We start from the raw sequence: 24914 nt of genomic DNA, 5'->3' as shown, positions 1-24914 counted from the left end.
TGGCCCACGAGCTCTGATTGGAGGACGGCCCAGTCACAAGGACGCACAGTAAGGGGTAGGAGAGATGCGTGATGCGCGCTCTCCTCCCCTTTAGAAGGAGAAGGGATTCAGGGAACCGGCAGCAGGGGGAACTGGGACGGACGGTGGGCAGCAGTGGGAGCAGGAGCCGCACTTTACAAGGGGAAGAGCCGCATGAGGCTCAAGAGCCACGGGTTGGCCACCACTGCTCTAGTGCAATACCATGTCCCTTCATATCAATCCAACCTTACTAATGGCTTCCCTTTCTTCTCTCTTTATAGGTGTGGGATACGATAGGTTAATGGTGTGGGTAGTGGGTCACTCCTTTATCTATTGGGTTGCAAGGTTGGTTGCCTCTGGGGAAGGGCCTGAATATCCTTGCTCTCAATCCATTAGGTGGTTGGGTGTTAGGGGAATGGCTTGGGGCGCCTTAAAGTCATTCCTTATGGTGAATGTTCGGAGGTTCATTGTGCTTTATCTAGGTGGCAATGACCTTGGGAAAATGTCCCAGTTGAGATTGCGGGCCCGGATCTTGAGTGATTTGGAGGCCATTTGTGCAGCCTGGCCACACTGTGGTCATTTATTGTTCCCCGTATCTGTTGGAGAGGGACTAGAGATGCTAAGGAGGTTGATGAGGCCAGACAGAAGCTTAATTCGGCAGTTGCAAGGTGGGTTTTAGCAGCCGGCCGTGCTGTTATACCTTATGCACGGATTAAGTTTAAGTGCCATCACCTGTTTAGGCCTGATGGGGTTAATTTAGTACCTGAGGGGCTGTTTATGTTTCTGGAGGATCTGCTCCTGGTTGTTACTAGGGTGTCTTAGGCTGGTGGCGGGGCTGTACCCTGGGACCAGGGTTCATGCCTTGGCGGGAAAGAACGGCAGGTTAATAGTTTTTAGCCTTCATTACCTGTTGATGCAACGTATATAGATTGTTTTCGGTGCGCTCGCCTATTCATTGACTTAGGCCTTTTGCTCGATCACCCGCTCGGGGGCAGCGAGACCACCTGGCTGGGTGGTAGTCAATGTAGTAGGTCGAGTGGATACCGCTTGGTAGGGTAGTTTGATTACGTATGCTGTGTTTGGGGGTGGAGTTTAGTTTAGTAGCCGTTCTTTCTTGGCCACCATTTATTTAAATTAGTTTAATCAAATCAAAACTAGCTTAAATATTTCAAATAATAAATCAGCTAACAATTTCTGCCAAACCTATGTCTCCGAGTCTTTATTTCAGGTTTAATGTTAAGTTAAGTTAAAGGTTTAACATGCTAGAGGCACACACACATGAGGTGATAGGATGTTTAAAGCTATTTTCATATAAATCGTACGAAGACCAGAGAACATATTTACAAATCTCTATCTGGATCCATTGTGTGTCATAACAAAAGTTAGAGAGAATAGTAGTTTTATGTTCATAAAATGTGTGTGGTGAGTTGAGAGGCAGGAATGATCATTCTGAGGACCAGTCTTGTAGTTGGCAATGAGTTGAATTCAATCATCCGTTCTGGGCCTCCACTTTAAAAAAGGCTGATAATAATGACTGCATGATGCTGACTTCTGTCTAGCTGACCTCTTGGTTTGCCAGAAATCACAAGTATTAAAATTGTATTTCTAATTTCCTCACAAACTGATGCAATTTTTTACTTTTATACATATGGTCAGACATTGGGGCTGATAGTATATGGGGTGTATCTGCCCACATGGCACTGGCCACACCCCCACAGCACTGGTCCAAGTTCTTCCCCATCTGACAGAAAGCCCATGAAAATTTCGAGCCCCAGGTCCTGGATGCATACACTGACCCAGTCACATGCACAATAAAACCTCAACAAAGCATTGCAAGTTGGTCACACCGTTTATTGTTTCAAGGTAATTAAAGGAATGCTAATCTTACACATGAACTTGAACCATCAATTAGCATTCAAATTGTAGTTTTATTTTTTCATTCTCAGAAATCGTCCCGGAAATGAAGATTACGTCTGATGATGAATGGATTATTTTAAATATTAATGTCACTGGATACTACAGGATCAATTATGACAGCAAAAATTGGAATATGCTTGCAAAGAAACTGGAAGAAGAGCCAGAGGTAAATGTATTATGGACGAAATGTGTAGGGCTTTCCCCACTGACCTCCCATACAAAAGATAAGAATTTTATTATCTAGAACTTTATTGTAGGTATTTTAGGAGTCCATAACTATTGTATATATTTTATACAGTGTACTACAGGGTTGCCGACCCTCCCGGAATTACCGGGAGGATCCCGAAAATCGGGTCCTCCTCCCGGCCCCCCCGGAAAGGTGGGCAACCCTCCCGGATTCCGGGGGACCCCCACGCCACCCCCCGATTGCGGCGTCTTCCCCATACCTTTTGGATTGAAATCGTCAATCCGCGGGTCTCAGAGAAGGGGGTGGAGCTAAAATCGTGTCATTTTAGCCCCGCCCCCTCCACGGAGATCCGTGAATTGGGGGTTTTACCATCCTGGGGGCGGGGCTTAATGATGTAAAGCTCAAGCCCCGCCCCCCGACCTGCAGCTGGAAGTCTCCTCTCCGGGCTTCTCCCGGAGAGGAGACAGAAAAAGTCGGCAACCCTGGTGTACTATACTATACAGTGTTTGAATGCATCTGATCTGACATCAAAGGTCACTATACTGTATACTTCTATCCACTCTTTTCTGATAATTTGTTAGTGACTTAACATCGCTAAATACTTGGAGGGTGACTGACGCCCATACCATTTGGGAGTATTTGATGCATTGTATGGGCCTATGGGCCTAAGATACTGGTGGCCCCTCAAAAATTGTGCTGCACTATATATAACTGTAGCAGCAAAGCAGGGGCATCACTCCGAGTATTTCCAAATATGTTGATTTATTCACCAGTGGTAAAAAATTCAATAATTGTTAAGAGTACAGGTATCTGCTGTGTCCTCAAGGATAACCCAAAAGTCCAGCACATAGTTTATAAATACAGAGAAAGACTCCTCCTAGTTAAATAAACAAATCTCATCTGTGTGGCGCGCGGCAGCCATGTTCTCCCATTGGTCCGGGACGTCTGTTCGGGCATCGTGTAACGTCATCAGCGAAGCACCACATGTTGGCGTTGCCTAGAAACAGCACCATGCCACTTGCTCGTCAATCATCCCAGAGCAGAGCGGAAGTGCCCAGCCGCCCGTAACCACACATAAACGTTGCTACGCAACTGACAAAAACATTGTGATAGCATAAAATAACATACAGACATACAAAGACAACATTAATTTAAAAACATTATGATCAGTTGTAATACAGTCTCTTTGAGCGAATTACAATACTTTAGTAGTCAGATAAATTCCCCAATACTTATACTAAATCCTGCAATATGGAACTAAACATGCCCAGAATTACTAAACAAGATTATTGCATACAAAAAAAAAGTATATAGAAGAAATGTACAGTACTAAACAAAAATATCATTATACATATAAATTCTTATAATAAGCAATGTAAACCAAGTTGCTCATTTAAGCCTTTTGGAGCAAGTGAGTTCAATTTATGAATACACGTTTGTAATAGGCATTTACTACGATTGCCTCCTCTAATAGACACAGGGATGTGGACAATGATTTTTGGATCTAATATTGCCAATACTGTGCACATTTGAACACAGTGCATAGCAACTGGTTGATCACTAGTACCCAACTTGATGTCCGACTTTATCGAGGACAGGTCTTTCAAGTTCTTATTTCTTGTATATGCTGGCATAATATGAGTATCTGCCAGAGTAAATAAATCTTTATTTGTTGTTACAAAAGGCCAAAACGTTTTAACATGCTTGTCCATATGCCTACTGGACATACAATATCAATTAACCATGGTAATAATTTACTCTTTGTAGTTTGCTTTGTTTGTGTGGAAATACTGTAAGTACTTGTTCCCTAGCAATAGTGATTACTCTATCCCTAGCAGCTAGCAACTCTTCACTAGGGTACCCTCTCTGTCAAAATTTATATATCATCAAATCAAGATCAGTATCCAATTGATGTACATCACTGCTTATCCTTTTTCAGGTTTCTGTGCAAACAGCACTAGCCATTCCCAGGTTGGGGTGCAGTGGCCTGTGACCACATGCTCAAATAAATAAAGAAACAGGCGGCTCAACACTCACCATAATAAACTGACTCACCTTAATATACAAATACTCAAATAAATAATTGGAGTTTTATTTCATGATGCAAGTGTTAAGTTTTCCAATGCTGGCATCACGACTGATTACACATTATGCCACACTGTAATGCCCACACATTATGCCACATTGTAACGCCAACACATTTATGTCACACTGCAGTACCCACATATTATGCCACACTGCAGCTCACACACGTTATGCCACAATGTAGTCCAAAATCATTATGCCACATTGCAGCTCCTGCACATTACACCGCATTGCAGCTCCTGCACATTACACAGCATTGCAGCTCCTGCACATTACACTGCACTGTAGTCCAAACACATTATGACAAACTGCACCCCACACCCTTCTCACACACACATACATGCTAGAACGGGGATGGCAGTCCCCTTTGTCCCCCCTGTCACCGGGGGTTTAGGCTGTTGGGAGGGGGGTTAGGGTAAGGCTGCAGGGGTGGGTTCCGTTTAGGCACTAGTTGGGTGGGTTGGTATACTTGGCTGTGGGGAGGGTTGGTATACTTGGCTGTGGGGAGGGTTGGTATACTTGGCTCCTTTGGGATGCTGGTGTCGGTATTCTGACTGCTGGCATCCTGACCGCTGGTCATCCACACAAGTATATGTGACAATACATACATATAAATATATAATGTACACACACAGACATACAAAAATCTACTCACACACACACGTATATGTCACGCATACAGACCTACACCAGCTGTGCGCGCTACTGATTGGCAGTTAACAAGTTAGGTGAGAGGACAGATTGGTTCCAGTTGATAGGACGACAGGCAAAAGGTCAACATTTACTTGGTCGACAATGACAGAGAACAAGCTAAATAATCAATTTATTTTTTCAATAATATGTAAAATTATATATATTGTATTATATTATAATGTATTCTGTCAATTATTGAATTGGAAAAGGTTAGTTCACACTGGCAGGTGTAAAAGTGACCATAATCTTTAGTGCCCAGTGCTGGAAGTGGTGTGTGCACGTTCACTGCCTTTGCCGCTAACACCAATGTCTCCTCACTGTGCAGGTGCTGCCAGTCGTTAACAGAGTGCAGCTCATTGATGATGCTTTTATGTTGGCCAAGTAAGTTTAAACAGAATCACCAGATTACCGGACAGTGTTACCCTAGAATCCATTATCTGTATAAGGGTTGGAAGGCACTGCAGTATATGCCTCATCACATCATATGTAAATGAGGGGTTGCCCATATATGAAAGATATGTGGTTATTACCTGTGCTACTGTACAATCTTGTCCAGCAATATGGAAAAACTTGTGATGAATGCAAATGTGAAAAATTACCTCAGCACATGGGTGTAAAACCCTCAGGAGCAATGGAGTTAAGCAGCCTGGAAACACTAGTAATAATCCTGCAAACAGAGTCAACAATATCCCAAACAACCATTAATGTGCACTTTTATAGATCTATAATTTGAGCTAATGTCCAGGTTTTCATTTCCATACCAAAAAGAGAAAAAAACTAAATTCATAACAAAACAACGTAATATCAATGATGAAATCTGTCTCTAACCTGATATTGAGGGTTATTTAAAACTGGTTGCCGCCCAGCACAGAGTAAATATTTACGGGCACATTGCTAAAATGCGAGCGATTCGCACCACAGCGAAACGCTCGCACATTAACGCCAGCCAGGCGCATGGCTGCCATGTTTTAGGATACAGTGGCTGCGTGTGAGGTCACGCAGCTGTCGCGGGCTTCCCATGAAATGGCCCGGACACTTGATCTGCAATTTTCGAATAGTTGCTGAATCAGGCACATAAACTGTACTGCCAATGAACTGATAGTGGTTTCATCTGTTTGAGAGCCAACACCATCTGCACCAAACATACAGTATGCACCATTTTCCTATGTCCTGAAAACCATAAAAACAATACACACTGTATTTCGTAATGTACTATTGCTACACCCATGCTAATTTGCTTAATATACTATTTGCTTGACCCATGCTTATTTGCTTAATGTACTTTTGCTAAACCCATGCTAATTTGCTTAATGTACTATTTGCTTGACCCATTCTTATTTGCTTAATGTACTATTGCTACACTTATGCTAATTTCTTAGGTGGTCCACCCCACTATCAATTATTTGTACAAGTTTTAACATATCAATTTTTGTAAAAATCTAATGCAAGTTTTCTTTTAATAAGGTGGATGTAATATCAAAGTGTCTAAATGCTTATGTTTTAGGCAGAGAAATTAAAATAATCCGGTTACAACCACCACAATGGGGCAGATGTATTAAGCCTGGAGAAGAGATAAACTGGAGATAAAGTGGAAGGCATAGTTGCCAACTCTTTTGCTGCCCTCTCCGGGAGAGGGCAGCCAGCTCACTGTACCAGGGGGGTGAGGCCATCTAAGGGAGGGGAAAAGGGGCGGTCCGTGGGTAGAGCCACAGACGGGCTGAACTATTGGGGGCATGTCTAGCGTGATCGCAGCATTTTAGCCCCGCCCCTGCAGTGCAATGCCTGTATATCAGGCATTGCACTGCAGGGGCGCGGGGCTAAAATGCAGCGATTGCGTCATTTGACCTGCGGACCCCCCCGCCGGGGAGAGGTTCACAGTAGATTGAGGGAAATGTGGGAGGGTTGCCCCCCTTTCCGGGGGACCGGGGAGGGGACCCCGATATTCGGGACCCTCCCGGCCGTTCCAGGAGGGTAGGCAACCCTTGTGAAAGGAGATAAAGCACCAGCCAATTAACTGTTTTTGAAAATGACAGTTGGGAGTTGATTGGCTGGTGCTTTATCTCCTTTTACTTTATCTCCATTTTATCTCCACTTTATCTACAGTTTATATCTTCTCCAGGCTTAATACATCTGCCCCACTATCACAAAATGTAGGTGTCACTTTTAGGGCAAGCCAAATCCTTTTGTAAACAAAACTTCTGCTTGAAATTCCCATCAACTACAAATTAAGGTCCTGTTTCTTAGTTGTTGTTTTTTTTTTAGTAAAAACCGATGACAAAGCTATTATTCAACTTTTCCAACTGTATTGAAAAGTTGAATAATATACACAGCCACATATATTTTTTTTTAAGTATCACATATGGGAATTTTTTATTCATGAAATGACCCAGGAATAGTTTCCCTAATTGGTTTTAATTTGTAGTTATTATTATTGTTTATTATTATTATTATTATTATTATTATTTTAGTTCTGGCTATACAGAATATGAAACTGCTCTAAATCTAACAAGATACCTTGAAAAAGAAATGGAGATCATCGTTTGGTACAGTGTCCTGCAACACTTGTATTACTATAAAAAGTCAATGGTTACTTATCATACTTTTCCACTAATGAAGGTACATTTTTCTTCTCCCAGTTATTTTCAATATGTCTATGTTTTGTGGGATAATGTAATGACATGTAATCTATGGATGTGATGTGTAAAACCAGTCATAGATGAGCCAACTATATAGATAACATTCTGTTGATATATAGCCTATTGACATAGTGGTTACAATGGTGACACAGTGGAAGTGAAAGTGGCTACTTAGCTTGGTACGCACTAGACAACTTGTGTACCCAGCTGAAAGGACCCTGCATCGGCAAGTGCATTTCCAATGCTGGGGGCAGTGAAGTGACGGTAGACGCCATTTTACATGGCCTTGCAGCAGGGCCGACCAGGTGACTCACCACTAATGATGACAGGGTTGCCCATATTGGGCCTACACACTGATATGTGCTGATGTACAGTAAATGGTATGTCATTCCGATCCGCTGGACCAGATAACAGATTGCCTAATCCGTACCCAGCTTTAGGCCACACAGAGAGCCCTTAACAGGGATGCTGGGTTTATTGCTAAACAGTGTAACAGATAATGCAGCAGTGGTAAAGTAGTAAATGTAGGTGGTGTCTCACCACACAGTTCTGCATCACTCTGTACAGTAAAGTGGCTGCAGAAGCATCAGGATGGAGGTTGTACATCACTGCCGCCTCTGGCTCCTACTGCTTAGCAACAGGTGAGCATTTGTTTTAGCCTGGGCCCTGAGGACCATAACTGCCAAGGAACAAACACAAAATATTTTGAAAGTATTTGAGTGAATTCCACAAATAGGCAATAACAAACCTTTCAACTTTCTTAATACCTAAATCGGAACCTGCCGCACAGAAGCTAAGGGGGCTGGTGGTCATGGCCTCGGGTAAAGGGCATGGCCTAGCGCCGCAACACCATTTTTATCATTTTCAGGGGCGTGCCCATTGCCTGCTCTCCATCCCTTCTCCCTGCACTGCATCTCATCAGCATTTCTTCAGCGATCACTGGCTGCTCTGCAGAGAAGAGCAGCAGTGATCTCTGGCTCCCCCCCCTCCCCCCCATGGCCCGCGGGACATTGCCATCCACGGGAGGGACAGTCTCCAAATTGCAGGACTGTCCTGCTGTGATGGGTACAGTTGCGAGGCATGCAGTTAGGGATACATTTATGCAGAGATTTATATGTAATTTCTAAAATATTATTAAACTAGATAAGAAAGGTATGGATTACTACTAGCCCCAGATCATTGAAGAGCACTTCTTTTTCATGTCACTGATCTCCATTCTTCTCACCTGATCTTCTGACCACAGAGTAATAGCAGTAGTAGTGCTGGGAAGTGCTGTCTGGTGATAACACTGGCCATCTTCTCCATAACACAGCTGTTTCCCCATTTCACTCGTTACAAAGATTTGGACTGCTTACAATATATCATTTTCTACACAGAGGGAAATAGAAGGTATTGTGCTTACACACTTTATTAGCACATTCTTCATAGGCAGTCCTTTCAAACAATGGGGTAGCTTTATTAAGCCTTGTGAGGTGATAAAGTGGCTGATGATAATTCATCAACCAATCAGCTTCTAACTTTTCAGTTAAAGCTTCCATACACTAGCTGGATTTGGTCACACTTCACCCGATTCTGAGGGATGTGTTTGAAATCGATTTGATCCAATGCTCAGGCTTGTGTGCATCAGAGTCAGAGGTTGGACCTGCAGCACATCCAACCTCTGACTTGGACCACTTGCAGCAGTGGGGAATGGGGTCGCATGTGACACACACACACACACACACAGTTGGACAGTTTAGGGAAAATGTCTTTGATGCCAAGAGGTATAAAAAAATGAATGGTATCTACAATAGTTTTCAATAGTCTTCGACTGCACCAATGTATGCTGTTTTCTGGCACCTGGATAATTATGTTGCAGTAATCTGCTGATGTTTCTATAATCATTTACCCTGTACTTGTCCTGTATTGTCTTCAACTGTAAGTCACTGTTTTCCTGTTTTAATGATGTAGGGTGACAAAGGGATCCATGACAAAGTGGTTTCATAGGGAGAAGCCACATCTGCAGCAACACCGTCGTTTTTTTGACAGATTTAGGGCACATTTTATTAAATAAAAAATCCCCTTTACCTTAATATAGTAGTGTTGGCTGCTAACAGTGTAGAGTTAACTCTTATTATTATTAACTCTTATAATTAGTTTTAGAGTCAAACCTTATTGTACTTGTTTACTTAGTAATAGAGTAAGGTCAGTGGGTCATTAATTGGACAAGCCTAGTCTTCTGTATTATCGTTAAAAAAATGTGAAGCTTGTATTTGTTCAAACTACACAGTAGTTCCTGTGATCTTCATTTAAGTTTTCCCAAAACAACAGAACTGAGCTCTCTCAATACCTTTCCTTACTTGCACAGAACCTGCAGACAACTCTCAAATTTTGTCTATTCCAACTAAATCCCCATGCATTGTCCCACACATTATTAAATGAGACAAGTTCAATGTAGGAATCTACAAATTGCATGTGTCATCCCTAGTGTCAAGCCACACTTTTTTCCTTATGCTATATATATATATATATATATATATATATATATATATATATATATATATATATATAATCTATAGGGTTGACTGGCACTCTCTTCACTGAGGTATATGCCACGGTGCCTTCCTCGGATGGGTATACAAACAGTAGAGTTAGATTGAGGGACCTGGGGGGACCCCCAAAGAAACAGGCGGCACTCGATCAGCTGGATGGGTAGAATCCAAATTTTATGTGCAAAGTTTTCAAAAGAATACAAGCATGTCTGCCAACGTTTCAAAGCCGGTGCGGCTTTATCATCAGGGCTTGTGTAGCATGAAAAGTGCGTGTAGTGCTGTGAAAACTACACGCACTTTTCATGCTACACAAGCCCTGATGATAAAGCCGCACCGGCTTTGAAACGTTGGCAGACATGCTTGTATTCTTTTGAAAACTTTGCACATAAAATTTGGATTCTACCCATCCAGCTGATCGAGTGCCGCCTGTTTCTTTGGGGGTCCCCCCAGGTCCCTCAATCTAACTCTACTGTTTGTATATATATATATATATATATATATATATATATATATATATAATGGGGCAGGTGGGAATTTGTAAAGAGAAAAAAATCATGGTCTAGGAAAAGGGTGGGAGGAGAGGATGAAGGGTTATTAGTGAGGAACTGAGTTATACCTTTACTCTCTCCATGTTTAAGTCCAATGTATATAAATACATGTCTATTCTTTGTTTTAGAAATATTTTTTGAAAAGAATAAACCCATTATTCCAATACTATGCAAGTATCCTTCGCAGAAATTTTGATGAAACGGCTGATGACTTTTTTGTCCAGTAAGTACCGTGCAATTCTATTATTATATACAGTGGTCCAATATACTAATATACTTACCGAGATCCATCAAGGTTTTTGACTGTCAGGATGCCACCGTTGGTATGCTAACTACCAGGATTTTTTATAAATACCCTACCTCTGTTTATAAATAGTTTCGGTACTCTTTACCTAGAAGGGCGCCCGTCGTGGTGATCGCGGGTACATTTATGTCTGGCCGCGACGCGACTGACGCGATGCCCGCGATTTCCCATTGAAACCCATGTTAAACATGGAAATCGCGTCGGTCGCGTCGCGGCCGACCATAAATGTACCCGCGATGCCCGCGACGCGATGCACCCGATTTCCCATAGGAATCAATGTTAAATGGCCCGACCGACGCGATTTTACTGTTAAATGCCTCAATGGACCCGATGTGGGCATAGGAAACAATGTTAAATGGGCTACAGAGCCCAAATAGGCACAATTAACCCTTAAATGTCCCCCCAAATTTTTAACGCCACCCCACGATCCACGCCAACCCGAAGCGTGGCGAGCGCAGCGAGCCCGCGAGGGGCGGCGGTACGCGTCCTCCGACCTTTTCATGCCCTACTATCCACGTCGGCGTGGAGTTGAGAATAGAATAGTGTGGCGAGCGCAGCGAGCCACCGAGCCCGAAGCGTGGCGAGCGCAGCGCGCCCCGCGAGGGGACGTGGATACCTTCACAGTTATACGCGTCCCCTCGCGGGCTTCACAGGTGTCCGTGGCGACGCGTTTACCTGTGAAGCCCGCTAGGGGACGCGTTTACCTGTGAAGGTATCCGCGTCCCCTCGCGGGGCTCGCTGCGCTCGCCACGCTTCGGGCTCGGTGGCTCGCTGCGCTCGCCACACTATTCTATTCTCAACTCCACGCCGACGTGGATAGTAGGGCATGAAAAGGTCGGAGGACGCGTACCGCCGCCCCTCGCGGGCTCGCTGCGCTCGCCACGCTTCGGGTTGGCGTGGATCGTGGGGTGGCGTTAAAAATTTGGGGGGACATTTAAGGGTTAATTGTGCCTATTTGGGCTCTGTAGCCCATTTAACATTGATTCCTATGGCCAAATCGCGGGCATTGAGGCATTTTACATGAAAATCGCGGTCAATCAGCCTTTTTAACATTGTTCCCTATGGGAAAATCGCGGTCATCGCGGGCAGCAGATTTTTATGTACCCGCGATTTACCCGCGATGACCGCGATGACCGCGATTTTTACCCCCGACGCCCGCGATTCCAATCGCTGGCGCCCTTCTAGGTAAAGAGTACCATAGTTTCATATAACCTCTTGTGAAAAGGACCTTCAAATCCACTTCCTCTGCAGTATTTTGGGAAAGAGTGTAGACTATCATCATTCACTGTTATTACCCAAAAATATTTGCATGTGCTCTGTATCCTACTACTGGTTGAGTATCCCTAATCAGAAATGCTCGGGTAAGGGATTTTTACAGTTTTTTGGTTATTATTTTTTTACATACTTACCTGGTCCCTCCGATGGTCCCATGGCATCCCCCAGCGTCCACAGTGGCCTTCAGGATCTACTTCAGCAGTCCCAGGGGTGCATTGTGCGAGTTTGCGTCACCGTAGCACCGGCGCAATGCACTCCTGGGACCGTTGAAGAAGCTTCTGAAGGCTGCCGTGGACATCGGTGGACTTGGTAAGTATGAAAAAGGGGCAGGGGGGATCCGAAATATTCTAAAAACACGTTTTTTGTAATATTTCTGATAAGAGATTTCCGGATACGGGAGACTCTACCTGTATAATAAATGTAACTTTTTTATTAGAAGATATGCCATGTTAATGGGTGTTAAATGTATGCACTATAATATGGAGACAGGGTCAGTTTAATTGAAGAGGAGCCTGTGTTCAGGCTTTGTGCTGGCCTCTTCCTCACTGGCAGCAGTGCAGTAGACACTGGTGGCTGGCTTTGTGCCAGAGTCTACTTCACATGCACAGGACTTCAGGAACATCTGTACTGTGCATGCGATAGTCACTGGTAAAATGGCCTCCATGATATTTTCACAGTGATCACTGTCTGCAGAGCTGGCAGCTGTCACAGGAATCCGGAGGTGTAAGTATAATTATATGGATATTGGCATAGCTAGAATTTGTGCAAAGTGTACAGTGCCTAAACCTCACACCTGCACCAATTACAGATATGCCACAGTATGGAAAATTAGAACTGACATACTCTATATATGTTAAAAGCATAACCTTCTTGGAAGCCATTAAAATCACCACAATCACATTCCCAATCAATGACATAAACATTTACAGAACAAATATGTAATAGGGCTACTGGTAGGATCTAGGGAATTCATTAACTTCTGCTCATTAGGGTTAGTACAGTGTGTCTTTATGTATCTAACTAAGTTGAGTATTAGGATAGTTTGCTTTTAATATTGTGACCATTATGCAATTTAATGTATTCGTGGAAGTCCAATTAGCAGTTGTTAATCAATATTTTCTTTTTATTAAATAAGCCGTTGAATGCATGCATCAGATAAAGTACCTGCTTAATTTGTTTGAATGTTCTGGTTTTTTTTTTTTTTTTTTTTTTTTTTTATAAAGTACAGGTATCAGTGATCTATTTAAGACAGCTTGTTCTCTTGGATTGCAAGATTGTCTTGATCTAGCAAGAGAATTCTATACAAACTGGATGAACAATTCTACCAGCAATGAGTAAGTTATCTATGAGGTATGCATTTAATGTTGTCTTAGACAAACCTTTTCAAAATCAGAGTTGTAGGTAGGGGTATGTGTGCGGTGCGGTCGCCCAGGGTGCAGGGCCATGGGGGCGGTACCATCACTGACCCATGACTGCTGCATTTGGCTAGCAAGGGAAACTCCGGACACACCCCCTCACATGACATTACATGTGAGCCCTGATTTGGCTCTATTCAAAAAACTTACCCCACTAGGGTTAAATATGGGCAAATAAGGGTTCACTACTGTAAAACAAACAAAAACACATGAGTTTTTCCAGACCCTACTGTATGAGTTTTGGCTCGAAAAGGGTTAATTTTTCAGGCTACAGTTGAATTACTTGATAAGGAGCATTGGGCAAAAATCGCAGTATAGGCCGTTTTCTTTAGCCAAAATTTTTTAGAGTGTACTGTAACTGAATAGACTGGGAAAGTCTTATTATAGGTGCTTAGAGAGATGTGGAAATAGCAGATGATGTTAAGCAGGAGAGAAGCCAGTGCCATATAATTATTTCTGATTGGTTGTTTGAGAATGCATTGCTGACTCTGATTGGTCTTTTCTTAATTGTTCAGGCATATAAGATTATTTTGCTCTGTATTTGTTTTTTTGTACGTGAGGAGTTGTTTCTGCTGCATTAGAGTAGTACATGTGCCCTGTTGCAGCCTTGCTGTATTTGTTATCACAATGACTACATATCGCGGTAGTGTTATGCTGGGAGAGGCTGTAATTATTCTAGCCTGTGGGTCTTCCATTGTAATTGGCTGTAATTGTCTTTGCATCAGAGCATATAAGCAGTAATTATATAAATATATAGCAGAGTAATGAAAATACATTGGGCATTCCTGGGTGGTGACAGGTAAGTGGCTATTCAGATGCATGAAGGTGGAACATTTTAATGGTGTGTTATTGTTGTGTCACAGATGAGGTGATAAAGTGTTTGCATATACAGACCTTTAATTGCTCACATTGGAGGCCATACTCAGATGGAAAATCTGCACTTGCCCCAAGACTGGTGTACGTTTTGATAGTGTGACTGGTGGTTGCATCTGAAGACACACCAAGCGGTATTACAGTGAAGGCATTCCAGACTTTGAAGTTTGCACGTTTGTATGCCAGGGCAAGGGGTCATATTAGCATATAGTCGCGCGGTACTTGTGAGTTATCCGGGCTGCCGATTTTGTCCTTAACTTAAGGACACCCGACCGACGCGATGCCCGCGATTTAGCCGCGATTTCCCATAGACAGTAATGTTAAAAGACACGATGGACACGATTTCCGACACGATTTCCCATAGACAGTAATGTTAAAAGACGCGATGGACCCGATTTCCCATAGACAACAATGTTAAAATAAAATGACAATGTGAAATTGGCCAATATGGGCATTTCACATTGGATATGTTTTAAAAAAAAATGTTTCATGGCCCCCCACCACCGTTAACGCCACCCCGCTATTGACGCCAACCCGAAGCGTGGCGAGCCCGCGAGGGGCGGCGGTACGCGTCCTCCGACCTTTTCATACCCCTACTATCCACTAGGGCGTGGAGTGAGAATAGAATAGTGTGGCGAGCGCAGCGAGCCACCGAGCCCGAAGCGTGGCGAGCGCAGCGAGCCCCGCGAGGGGACGCGGATACCTTCACAGGTATCCGCGTGCCCTTGCGGGCTTCACAGGTGTCCGCGTCCCCTCGCGGGGCTCGCTGCGCTCGCCACGCTTCGGGCTCGGTGGCTCGCTGCGCTCGCCACACTATTCTATTCTCACTCCACGCCCTAGTGGATAGTAGGGGTATGAAAAGGTCGGAGGACACGTACCGCCGCCCCTCGCGTGCTCGCTGCGCTCGCCACGCTTCGGGTTGGCGTCAATAGCGGGGTGGCGTTAACGGTGGTGGGGGGCCATGAAACATTTTTTTTTAAAACATATCCAATGTGAAATGCCCATATTGGCCAATTTCACATTGTCATTTTATTTTAACATTGTTGTCTATGGGAAATTGGGTCCATCGCGTCTTTTAACATTACTGTCTATGGGAAATCGTGTCGGAAATCGTGTCCATCGTGTCTTTTAACATTACTGTCTATGGGAAATCGCGGGCATCGCGTCGCGGCTCCTTATAACGGCCACGACCGACGCGATGCCCACGATTTCGGGCGCGATGAAAAAATCGGCAGCCCGGATAACTCACAAGTACCAGTCGCACATGTGACTACGACAAAAGATGCTTCAGCGGTCACAACAGCATGTGACTGTCAGGATCTCCTGTGCCACGCTGCCTGGCGAGGCACCACGGGACACGGACTGGAAGGAGAAACCGTCAGGATAGAGGGTAACCTCGCCGCCCTGACTCCGTTGCAACCCAAAGGAGTTAGCGTGCGAGTGCGGAGCTAACCTTCACCACTAATAGCCGCGTTCGTGAGAGCCCGTTAGTCAGGCTCCCACCTCGATGCCACCTGGTCTTACGTGTGGACAACTCGCACGCCAAGGCCAGAGATTGACAAGGGGAAAGCTAACTAACCAAACTGGCGAGGACCTAACGGGAATCCTAAATGAGGAGCAAATGGTTACCCCGGATACAGAAATCCGCCACAGCCGTAGTAACGGTACCTGAGCGGCCCAACACTAGGCAAGGGGTGTAACAATACACAAACGATGACTCAAAAAGGCAACAGGTGTAACAATACACAATTGATGACACAATAAGGCAACAGGTGTAACAATACACAATGGATGACACAATAAGCAGTACAGAAAAGTAGAGATGATGATGATTCTAACTTATCTGACACGGGTGTAACAGCACAGAGCTGAGAGCAGAAATGGTATCCAATAGGCACAGTAGACAGGACCAGGAGAGCAGCAACTGCAGGGACCAAGGCAAGCCGACAGGACCAGGATCGCAGCAACTGCAGGGACCGGGAACACTCAGGACGCTGGGTCTGAACTATAACCGGCGCCTGAGTGTCCCTGCGTGCAGCTTAATATAGCCGCACTTCCTGGCAAGGAGGATGCCGCACTGTCCCTAGCTTCCGCCCGGCTGCCTGGCGTCCCCCGTCGCCTAGGCAACCGGGGCAGGCGTTGCGGAAGCGGCCGGGCGCTAGTCTGCCGGCCGTCCGTGACGTAGGAAGGGATGTGCGTGTCACCGACGCGATCCCTTCCTGTGACGCGGCGGCGTCCCGGTTGCTTAGTAACAACCGGAACGCGCCGCCGAGAACTCCCTGCTTCAGCGCTAGCGCTGACAGCAGGAGTTCTAACAGTACCCCCCCCTTGAGGAGGGGTCACCGAACCCTTAGCCCCGGGCTTGAACGGAAACTTTTTAAAGAATTCAGCCCTTAATCTGGGAGCATGTAAAAGCCTATCCGGAACCCAGGATCTCTCTTCATCCCCAAATCCTTGCCAATGTACCAGAAATTTAAGTTGACCCCGGACCATTTTAGAATCGAGAATCCGTTCAACTAAAAACTCCTTATGGCCTTTGACAACCACCGGCTTCTTGGGCCGTTTCTGATGAAACAAAGCGGGGACCGGTTTGAAGAGAGAACAGTGGAAAACGTTATTAATCTTCAAGGATTTGGGTAACTGCAATTGGAAGGCTACCGGGTTAACTTGTTTAGAAATGAGAAAAGGACCAATGAATTTAGGACCCAGCTTATGACATCTCTGGCGCAGCTTGATATGACGAGTAGACAAAAATACCCTTTGACCAACTTTGAAAGAACAGGGTCTTCTGTGCCTATCATAAAAAATCTTAGATCGGGCTGAGGACTGATTCAAAGCTAAATGCACCTTTTTCCAAGAGTCTCTGAGAGCAGTAACTACCAAAGAGTTGGACCGAGCGGCCTTGGCAGGGATGTCAAAGGAGTTGCATTTAGGATGATACCCAAAGTTACAGAAAAAGGGTGACGTCTTGGTAGAAACATGATAGGCATTATTATAAGAAAATTCGGCCAAGGGTACCAGCTCCGCCCAATTGGTCTGACATTTGGCAACGAAGCAACGTAAATACTGTTCCAGGGCCTGGTTAACTCTTTCGGTTTGTCCATTAGACTGTGGGTGATAGCCGGAGGACAAACTAAGCCGAATGCCTAGGTTAGAACAAAACGCTCTCCAAAACCTAGCGATAAATTGGGATCCTCTGTCGGAGACAATGTCCTTGGGGAAACCATGAAGTCTGAACACATGGGTAATGAACAGCTGAGCTAATTCCTGGGCCGAAGGAAGCTTGCGTAATGGTATGAAATGAGCCATTTTACTGAACCGATCGACAGTAACCCAAATGGTGGAACAATGAGAAGATCTGGGGAGATCGACGATAAAATCCATAGAAATATGGGACCAGGGTCTTTCAGGAACGAGTAATGGAAGAAGTTGGCCCATGGGGGAAACTCTGGGCGACTTATGACGGGCACAAACAGGACATGAAGAAACAAAACGAGTGATATCTTGCTTCATGGTGGGCCACCAAACCACTCTGGACATACTTTCAATGGTTTTGGCGATGCCCGGATGTCCTGCTAATTGGCTGGAATGAAAGTCTTTGATGACTGAGGTTTGCAGAGTCTTGGGAACAAAGAGACGATCCTGAGGGGTCTCCTGCGGAGCAGACGGTTGAGAGGCCAAAACACGAGTAGCGAGATCTTGAGTTAACCCGGCCAAGATTAAACTGGAAGGAATAATGGGTTCCTCGAACGATCCTGAGTCTTGAGTGGATTGGAAACTTCGGGAAAGCGCATCCGCCTTGGTGTTCTTTGGACCAGGTCTGAACGTTATGACAAATCGGAACCGGGTAAAGAATAAGGCCCATCTGGCTTGGCGAGGATTGAGCCGCTTGGCGGACTGGATGTAGGCCAAATTCTTATGGTCTGTAATAACGGTGACCTCGTGCTCTGCTCCTTCAAGCCACTGGCGCCATTCCTCGAAGGCCCATTTAATGGCCAACAATTCTCTATTTCCCACGTCATAATTCTTTTCGGCGGAAGAAAATTTACGTGAAAAATAGGCACAAGGATGTAACTTGTTATCATGATGGGTAGTCTGGGATAGCACCGCTCCAGCCCCAACATCAGAAGCATCCACCTCCACTAGAAACGGGACTCTGGGATCAGGATGGTGAAGCACCGGTGCCGAGGTAAAGGCTTTCTTTAAATAATCAAAGGCTTCGATGGCCTGATGTGACCAATGTTGCGGGTCCGCTCCTTTACGAGTGAGCTCCACAATAGGAGCGACGATGTCGGAAAAAGAACGAATGAATTTGCGATAATAATTTGAGAATCCCAGGAATCTCTGTATGGCCTTGAGGTTGGTGGGACGGGCCCAGGACAGGATGGCTTGGATTTTACTGGGATCCATGGAAAAGCCTGTGGGAGTAATGACATACCCAAGAAAAGAGATTTGGGATACCTCAAATTCGCATTTTTCCAATTTGGCATAAAGTTGGTTTTCACGCAATCTTTGAAGAACCAAGCAGACGTGTTGTCTATGTTCGGAGAGACTCCTGGAAAAAATCAAGATATCGTCCAGGTAAACAACCGCGAAGATGCCGAGATACGGCCGGAGTACCTCATTGATAAAGTCCTGGAAGACGGCGGGAGCATTAGCAAGACCAAAAGGCATCACAAGATACTCATAGTGGCCGGTATGAGTGTTAAAGGCGGTCTTCCACTCGTCCCCCTGCTTTATTCTTATGAGGTTATAGGCCCCTCTCAAATCAATTTTAGAAAAGATAACCGCTTCTCGGATCTGGTCAAACAAGACCGAAATAAGAGGTAAGGGGTAAGAATTTTTAACAGTGATCTGATTTAAAGCACGATAGTCAATACATGGACGCAACGAGCCGTCTTTTTTCTCTACAAAGAAAAAACCCGCCCCCACCGGGGATTTGGAAGGACGAATGAAGCCTTTTTTTAGACTTTCTTTAATATAATCATCCATGGCCCGAGACTCGGGACCAGATAATGCATACAAACGCCCCTTGGGTAGCCTGGCATTGGGGAGAAGATCGATGGCACAATCAAACGATCGGTGAGGGGGTAGTGTGTCTGCTTCCTTTTTAGAGAATACATCAGCATAATCGTGATAGGGCACGGGGAGAGAGTCCAGGACTGGAACTACTGCCCGTAGCGGAAGAGCAAGACAATTACTAGAGCAAGATGACCCCCACCGGGTAATCTCCCCTGTGACCCAATCGACATCAGGATTGTGCTTCTTTAACCACGGAAGCCCCAGGACAAGAGGCGCAAACGGACAATGAAAAACCCAGAATGATATTTCCTCAGAATGTAAGGCGCCCACTGTCATCCTGAGGGAAGGAGTACGAAAGGAGATACTGCCATTGGACAATGGTTGGCCATCTAATCCGCATACAGACAAGCCTGTTTCTAAAGGAATGGGCTTTACCCCAAGAGCTTCGACCACAGAAGCATCAAGAAAATTGCCTGCTGCGCCACAATCCAAGAAAGCAGAAATCTCCAAAGACTGTTTCCCAAAGGAGACGGTGGTACTAATATAAATAGAGTCTACAGGGGAAAAACGAGTAAGGCCTAAGTAAACTCCCCCAAAACTACCTAGGCCCTGTCTTTTCCCGCCTTAAGAGGACAACCCACGGCGCGATGGCCAGCACCCCCACAATAGAGACACAGTCCCTTCTGTCTTCTCCGATTCTTTTCAGAAGCGGAAAGACGAGTTGCGCCAAGTTGCATGGGTTCGTCAGCCGAGGGATCTGAGGAATCTTCCTGGGAGGATGAGGGAAAGACCCCAGACTCCCGCTCTCTCTGACGTTCCCTGAAACGTCGGTCCACCTTGATGGCCAACTGCATTATCTCGTCGAGGGACGAAGGAGACGGATAATGAACCAAGGCATCCTTGAGACTATCTGACAACCCAATTCTAAATTGGCTTCGCAAAGCCGGGTCATTCCAGCCAGAGTCATTGGCCCACCTCCTAAACTGAGTACAGTAACTCTCTGCGGTTCCTTGCCCCTGTCGGAGAGCCCGAAGGTTAGCCTCTGCCGAGGCGGACCTATCAGGATCATCGTACAGCAACCCCATGGCAGAAAAGAAAGAATTGACGGAGGAGAGGGCCTCATCCCCGGCAGGGAGTCCAAATGCCCAGGTCTGAGGATCCCCCTGTAGGAGAGAAATTATTATGCCTACCCGCTGGGATTCAGAGCCTGAAGAAACAGGACGTAACTTAAAATACAATTTACACGACTCCCTGAAATTATAGAAAAGGGAACGATCCCCAGAAAAACGATCGGGAAGATTAAGCTTGGGCTCGGGGCGTCTAGCGGAAGTAAGGACCCCATGGACCTGTTCCTCTTGAGAACTAACTCGGAGCGTAAGGTCCTGCAATTTCTGTGTGAGTGAGTGAATCTGGCCCACCAATGCATGCCCCGTGGCCTGCTGGGAAGGATCCATACTGACCAGAACGGCTAAGTGATGTGTGTGTGTGGCCGGTTATAATGTCAGGATCTCCTGTGCCACGCTGCCTGGCGAGGCACCACGGGACACGGACTGGAAGGAGAAACCGTCAGGATAGAGGGTAACCTCGCCGCCCTGACTCCGTTGCAACCCAAAGGAGTTAGCGTGCGAGTGCGGAGCTAACCTTCACCACTAATAGCCGCGTTCGTGAGAGCCCGTTAGTCAGGCTCCCACCTCGATGCCACCTGGTCTTACGTGTGGACAACTCGCACGCCAAGGCCAGAGATTGACAAGGGGAAAGCTAACTAACCAAACTGGCGAGGACCTAACGGGAATCCTAAATGAGGAGCAAATGGTTACCCCGGATACAGAAATCCGCCACAGCCGTAGTAACGGTACCTGAGCGGCCCAACACTAGGCAAGGGGTGTAACAATACACAAACGATGACTCAAAAAGGCAACAGGTGTAACAATACACAATTGATGACACAATAAGGCAACAGGTGTAACAATACACAATGGATGACACAATAAGCAGTACAGAAAAGTAGAGATGATGATGATTCTAACTTATCTGACACGGGTGTAACAGCACAGAGCTGAGAGCAGAAATGGTATCCAATAGGCACAGTAGACAGGACCAGGAGAGCAGCAACTGCAGGGACCAAGGCAAGCCGACAGGACCAGGATCGCAGCAACTGCAGGGACCGGGAACACTCAGGACGCTGGGTCTGAACTATAACCGGCGCCTGAGTGTCCCTGCGTGCAGCTTAATATAGCCGCACTTCCTGGCAAGGAGGATGCCGCACTGTCCCTAGCTTCCGCCCGGCTGCCTGGCGTCCCCCGTCGCCTAGGCAACCGGGGCAGGCGTTGCGGAAGCGGCCGGGCGCTAGTCTGCCGGCCGTCCGTGACGTAGGAAGGGATGTGCGTGTCACCGACGCGATCCCTTCCTGTGACGCGGCGGCGTCCCGGTTGCTTAGTAACAACCGGAACGCGCCGCCGAGAACTCCCTGCTTCAGCGCTAGCGCTGACAGCAGGAGTTCTAACAGTGACTCAGAATCAGTCCCTGAATCGTATCCTAATTTAGGGCCTTATTTTGGTTCATTCTTTCTGACAAAATCCTTCTTAGATGGACAAAACCATGTGCACTGCAGGGGGGGCAGATGTAACATGTGCAGAGAGAATTAGATTTGGGTGAGTAATTTTGTTTCTGTGCAGGGAAAATACTGACTGCTTTATTTTTACACTGCAATATAGATCTCACTTTGAAGTAAAACCCCACCCAAATCTAATTCTCTCTGCACATGTTACATCTGCCCCACCTGCAGTGCACATGGTTTTGCCCATCTAAAAAGGATTTTGTCAGAAAGAATGAACCAAAATAAGGCCCTCAGTGATGGGATAACACTGATCAGGAAAGCAATGGTGTACAGTAGTACCTGAATTACCATATTCCAAATAACTTCATAATAGTGTTCGCTGCCGCCTCCATTATGTGAGGAAAACCCCGGAAAGCTGGTAGATATTTCCAGGTGTCCATTACACATAGACATACATTGCTGTGCCTGGGGGTAATAGATAGGCAGACAGCCTTGTTTGTTAGGTTGAGTAAGTCCATATTTTGGATATAAGATAGCTGTCTGAGTGTCTGTTGATAGGGCTTGGTACCATCTAGGCTATAGTACCATCTAGCTGTGCCAGTGTATGCCTCTTTTGCAGGTCAGGCATCTGCAAATGCTGCTACAAAGCCTTTCCATGGTGAACATCTGTGCATCCCAATGTGCAAGAGAAGCCCATGGCAGCACCGATAGACACTGAAATACTGATTGGTGCCTCTCTAAAGCTACAGTACCATCGGTCACACCATCAAAACTTAAACCAACCCTATGTAAGAGGCTTAGACCTGTCATCAATACACCCACTGCACTGAGACTCCTCCCTGTCACCTCACAGGAACATCCAATACATTTGCAAATCATGTCAGAGACCACGTGTCTCTGTGCACACCAATCGCACTCTGTATCTGGACGCATGCGCAGTGCTACCTAGACACATGCAGAGAAGAAAAAAAGTGTCTCCACTGCATCTGACATCACCCCTGCTTCCAGCTCAGAAGCAGGTCCAATGTTCTTTACCTTAGGGCAGTTTAAATTTTGGAAACTGTGTGGGGGTCCTGAGGACCGAGGTTGAGAACTACTTCTTTAGGGTGTAGCAGATGTGGATGTGGAATTTGCAAGCAGCAGTTGCATTATAATATGCTGTGTTTTGCTCTGACTGGTTCACAGCTTACTAGTTAGATTATTTTGTTGGATTTATCCTTATTTGTCCTTCTTAAAAATAAATCTGACTGTGGTCAGCTGTACGTGATCCAATTAATAATTTCCAGAGTAGTGTAACTGCTGTAGGACATGTCTGTCCCAGGAAGAAGGAGAAAAGGAAAGAATTGCACAACGAATGCTTAATAAAAGATTATAAACAATAGACGCCAGAATATTAGTGTGTCTCAGCCAGTTTAGCATTCGTATAATGCTGTTAGAAATGTTGTGATTTGTAATGAGTAAAAGAAGATATGTACAGTAATTTATCTATGTGGTGTATTTATAATGGGTGCAGGGTGTGCTATGCATACTAGCCCCAGGATCCAGGGGGGCTCACACCATGCACCCAATTCTTCAATACTCACCTCCCCAGAGTCCTGTGTTGGCTACTTCAACATCACTCAAATCAAACTGATAATGGCGCACTCAGTTTTCCTGCATTTTACCCAAGGGCAGTATAAAAATTGCTGTAAAAATGCCTACCACTGCCATTTTCCCAGGGCCCTGCACATGCACAGTGGATTTTGGCTCAGAGTATACAAGTGCTCCCACTAATGTGCTGCCAATTAGAGGGCTTGGACAGATACTGACTCAGGTCCTCTTTTTTGTTAATTTCCCCCTGTCCGGACCAGTGATTTTATCATTATGTATTGAGGAGTGGATGAGTGCCAGTTGGCTGCAACTGAACCCTGATAAAACAAAGGTGCTTATGATAGGTCACAGGACAAGACTGCAGAAGAGCCAACCAACAGGACCTACGCTTGGGGATGCAGAAGTTCAAAATACGGAACATGTGCAGAATCTTGGTGTTGTCCTGGATAGTGGCTTCACACTTAAACATCAGGTATCAGCCACAATGAAATCCTCATTCTATCATCTATAGCCAGAATCAAGCACTTTATTCCCCTTTAGAAGATCTGGCTAAAGTCATACATCATTTGTACCATCGTGCCTTGACTACTGCAATGCTCTCTACCTTGGTCTCCAAGCAAAATAATTGCACCGCTTGCAGATGGTACAAAATACAGCTGCCAGGCTATTAACCAATCAGCCCCGTTTCAGCCACATAATACCCATTCTGTACAGATTGGCTTACTCACTTTCAAAGCTCTACATGACCAGGGCCCAAGGTCCCACTTGATTACTGCGATCGGTTGATGAAGGACTACTAGCAGTACCAAGAATTTCCCTGAATTCATCCGGGGGTCGAGCTTTGAGCGCCGTGGCTCCAACTCTACAGAACTCACTTCCCCACTCAGTTTGAGAAGATTCCACTCTGGAAACATTCAAAAATAGACTCAAGACTTTCCTGTTCACCCAATCATTTCACTAATGTCCCTTGTTAAGTTGTTAAGTTTGTTTTGTATTTTGTGCTGTAAAAGGCTAATGCAAGCACCTTGAGTCCTGCTAGGAGATAAGTGCTCCATATAAATAACATTATTATTATTATTATTATTATTATTATTATTACTTGATGTTATTTTCTGACTAATTTATACAACACCTATCATATGTAACTCTGTAGGATACCACAATCCATTAAAGGCCTCATTTATTGCTATGGCATTGCGGAAGGTGGTGAAAAGGAATGGGACTTTGCTTGGAATCTGTATAGAAAATCAGATATTGAAGACC

At 45.3% G+C, this 24914-nt stretch overlaps 1 protein-coding gene across 1 annotated transcript in view; it reads left to right on the top strand.

Moving 5' to 3' along the window:
* The window catches only part of LVRN (laeverin), a 135110-nt gene that overhangs the window by 97819 nt on the left and 12377 nt on the right, over positions 1-24914 (top strand). The window contains exons 12-17 of the mRNA XM_083151622.1: positions 1965-2101; positions 5226-5281; positions 7369-7516; positions 10744-10838; positions 13418-13528; positions 24805-24914. The exon at positions 24805-24914 is cut by the window's right edge and continues 64 nt beyond it. Coding sequence (XP_083007748.1) covers positions 1965-2101; positions 5226-5281; positions 7369-7516; positions 10744-10838; positions 13418-13528; positions 24805-24914 — 657 coding nt within the window. The remainder of the gene's footprint in view (positions 1-1964; positions 2102-5225; positions 5282-7368; positions 7517-10743; positions 10839-13417; positions 13529-24804) is intronic.

Source organism: Crinia signifera, chromosome 1 (assembly GCF_055691185.1).
Source record: "Crinia signifera chromosome 1, ASM5569118v1, whole genome shotgun sequence".
Taxonomy (NCBI): Eukaryota; Metazoa; Chordata; class Amphibia; order Anura; family Myobatrachidae; genus Crinia; species Crinia signifera.
Note: the sequence above shows the minus strand (reverse complement) of the source record. Positions and strands in the feature narration are given on the sequence as shown.